This window comes from Saimiri boliviensis, chromosome X, assembly GCF_048565385.1.
Source record: "Saimiri boliviensis isolate mSaiBol1 chromosome X, mSaiBol1.pri, whole genome shotgun sequence".
Classification (NCBI taxonomy): Eukaryota; Metazoa; Chordata; class Mammalia; order Primates; family Cebidae; genus Saimiri; species Saimiri boliviensis.
This window is the reverse complement of record NC_133470.1, coordinates 75,890,502-75,893,734: the sequence shown is the minus strand read 5'-3', so window position 1 is coordinate 75,893,734 and position 3,233 is coordinate 75,890,502. Positions and strand designations below refer to the sequence as shown.

The 3,233-nt window shown below is 42.7% G+C and overlaps 1 protein-coding gene across 1 annotated transcript; it reads right to left on the bottom strand.

Moving 5' to 3' along the window:
- Positions 1-1,708: 1,708 nt before the first annotated feature.
- Positions 1,709-2,534, bottom strand: TGIF2LX (TGFB induced factor homeobox 2 like X-linked). Its single transcript, XM_003938710.2, has one exon. It carries the CDS (start codon positions 2,532-2,534, stop codon positions 1,827-1,829), a length of 708 nt encoding a protein of 235 aa, XP_003938759.1. The 3' UTR covers positions 1,709-1,826.
- Positions 2,535-3,233: the final 699 nt, after the last annotated feature.

Genomic DNA, 3,233 nt, shown 5'->3' with positions numbered 1-3,233 from the left:
TTTTTAAATTCAAGACAACGTATATTCCCACATAGTTTATCCTTTGGAGATAAATGTAACTTGAATTAAAACTTTGAAGGCAAGGCTTCTGGTTACCTTTGGAACGTAGTAAGAGTTACGTGTTGACTGAAAAAAGGCTAATTCTACCAAACTCTAGTATTCTCTGGGCTTTACGTGGGGTGATTAGCATAAAGGGAGGTAAGTAAAATTTATAAAAATTAACAAATTCCAATTCTGCTATAGCAGAATAAGCCTACTCTAGCCTATATATTTGCTGTTTATAATGATAAATCCTGGACAAATTACAAAAAGCAAATATCACAGACTGAAACGAAGTCACTGCGGTTTGATTGTTGGAAAAAAAACCCACCTTCTTCAGATATTTACGCAGACAGAAAGATAATGACTCCTATTTCTTGTGAGACATTAGTAAGTGCGACAACATAGTTTTTGAAATTTAAAATCCAGATAGCCTAATTTCAGAGCCCAGATGTAAACAGCTGTTAGAACTTCCTTTCTAGTCCTGCGGCTCAAACAAAAAAAAAGGGAAATGCAATTTATTTCTGTATTGAAAAGTACAGAAAAAGAAAGCAAGCTAAAACACCGTGGATGGGGAAGATTGCTTGTTTTGGTTTTCGGTTGTTGTTGTTTGGTCGCTTTTGTCTCCTGATTATGCCCCGAGGGAATGCTCTGGTCATAAAGCTGTGCATTGAAGAAATAGTGCAGACGGCAAACACTTTAATTAAAAAAAAAAAAAAAGCTGTCTTTTTTGGAAGAGGTATCCCCAATGACCGGAAGAGGCACTCTGCCTAGCGGAGCTGTGGGAATGAGGACATTACCCTCTAGACCCAAGAATCTGACAGAAACACTGGCAGTTTGCAATCCGAGCCTGGAAAGGACACAGTTTTTTTTTTGTTGTTGTTTTGTTTTGTTTTGTTTTGTTTTAATTAGTACCCATTCCTGGGTATTTTTCTTTTCTTTTCTTTTTTTAATTTTTATATTTGAAGTTCTGGGGTTCATGTGCAGAACGTACAGGTTTGTTATATAGGTATACACGTGCTATGGTGTATTCATCCCCCCATCATCTACATTAGAATCTACATGCTGCATCTGTCCCCCCATCATCTACATGAGGTGGTTCTCCTAATGCTATCCCTCCCCTAGCCCCCAACTCCTGCTACCCCTCCCAGCTTTACCTTTATTCAGACTTTTCACTGCTCAAACCAAGCAGAGTTCACCTGTATCCAAGAAAATGTTCATGAATTTACTGTACTTTCCCTCTCATGCTCAGCCCCCTGCAAGGAATAACTACTTCAAAATTGGCCAATAAACTGCAAAAAGAGAAGCATAAGAGTTGAATGCTTCACAAAAACTGCAACAATAAAGTGCGGGAGGCGAGTGATGGTATAGGCATTTTTATAGAGACTCTTTTCTGTGATTCACACAAATAAGGGAGATTACAGAGTGAGGTACAAAGAGGGGTGACTTAGTATTTGTAGGAACCCTGGGATTAAGAAACTTGGCTAGAAAGCCAAAAACATTTGTCTCTGAAATCTAGCTTGATGTTTAATGTCCGATGTATTAGTCTGATTGTCTAAAGAGTTCAAATCCAGGGGGAAGGACAATAAAAGATCTTTGCTCCGGTGTTAATCATGATGGCACCTTAGTCACCTGGAAACATTGGAATATCTGACAGAATTTAGTCCCCAAAACTAAGACTAGTTCTCATAAAACCACTAGAAAGAAAGATGCCTCTATAAAAGGTGAGCATAAACAGGTTTATCACGGTAGGTAAGGGGCTGACTACTTGGGTTTTTGAGAGATCATCAATCATGATTCTCCTCTTGCTGCTTCTCTAGCTCCAGCTCAGCAGCCCTTTGTACCGCTACTTCGACCAGAATCTGGAAGCTGGTTAAGTCGGGATACTCCTCTGGAGACACAGGTTCTGGAGAAGATGGGGTTGCGTTGGTAGAAACCTGGAGCTTTTTCTTTGGCTGGGCTATCACGGCGAGCTCCCGGCTAGGGGCCAACCCCGGATCTGGTAGGTTCTCTCCTGACATCTGGCCCATTGGCACGGGCCACAGGGATTGTACCTTGTCTGGATGTCTGGGCCGTAACTTGGCAGACACGAAGTCATCGGTGTCCTGCAGGTTGGTGTCATTGTCATCTTTGCGCATTTCCTGATCATTTCCAGACTTTCGAAGCATCCCCGGGAGAATGCGTCTGCGAGCATTGACGAACCAGTTAGAGATCTGGGAGAAAGACAAATTGGTCTTCTCAGCCAGCATTAGCTTCTCCGCTTCTGAAGGGTAAGCCCTAAACCGATGCTTATACATCCACTTGCGGAGAATCTTAACAGACTCGACTGGCAACTTCGCCTTCTTCCGGCACCCTGATAAGGCAAGAGGTTTGTCTATATCTGCGTTATTTCTCGACATCATTGAAGTGTCTTGGGCGGGGCTTAGGTTGACCGCCGGTGATTCGTTTTCCATCGGGCTTTGGATCTCCGCCGCGTCTTCTGCAGTAGCCTCCATATTCAAAAGGCTTATCTTTACTATATTGGGAATCACAAACAACTGAGTTAGGACAAAGGTAACTCAAAGGGATAGTCGCTTTAGAAAGCAAGGGCAGGTCTCCAAGGGGAATTCTCACCTCTTACTTCCCACGCAGAAAAAAACAGCGTTGCTAACCGCTTTGCTAATAGAGGAGCCCGGTAACTCAGTGACGTCACATCCTTTCTTTTCCACGCTGACCCTCCCCCACACTTCCTGGGCTTTCTCGTTCCCCAGTGTTCTTCTGCCTTTTCTGTAATTTCCAATGTCCTTGTTTGCACGCAGTTTACTGCTCTCCAGAGTATTCTCTGCTGTTGTCACCAGTGTCCAGTAACCGACGAACTCTATTTCCATTAGTGTTAATACGCCTATCACTTTTCTTCCTATTTGATTTTACTCTGGTATTGCTCTTCGCTCCTGTTACTTATAATTGTCTCATTGACTCATCCAGATATATCAGGAATAAATTGTTGATTAGCCATTAACCTCAATAAAAGAGTGTAACTATTGTACTTAGACTTCTCCCTTCCATGTTCAAAGCAGATATTAATAATAATTTTGAAAATTAGCTGGGCATGGTGGTGCGTGCCTGTAATCCCAGCTACTCAGGAGGCTGAGGCAGGAGAATTGCCTGAACCCAGGAGGCGGAGGTTGCGGTGAGCCGAGATCGTGCCATTGCAC

What these genes read in the sequence shown, in the direction of transcription:
- TGIF2LX (XM_003938710.2), bottom strand. Translation starts at nt 2,534, where the DNA reads ATGGAGGCTACTGCAGAAGACGCGGCGGAGATCCAAAGCCCGATGGAA.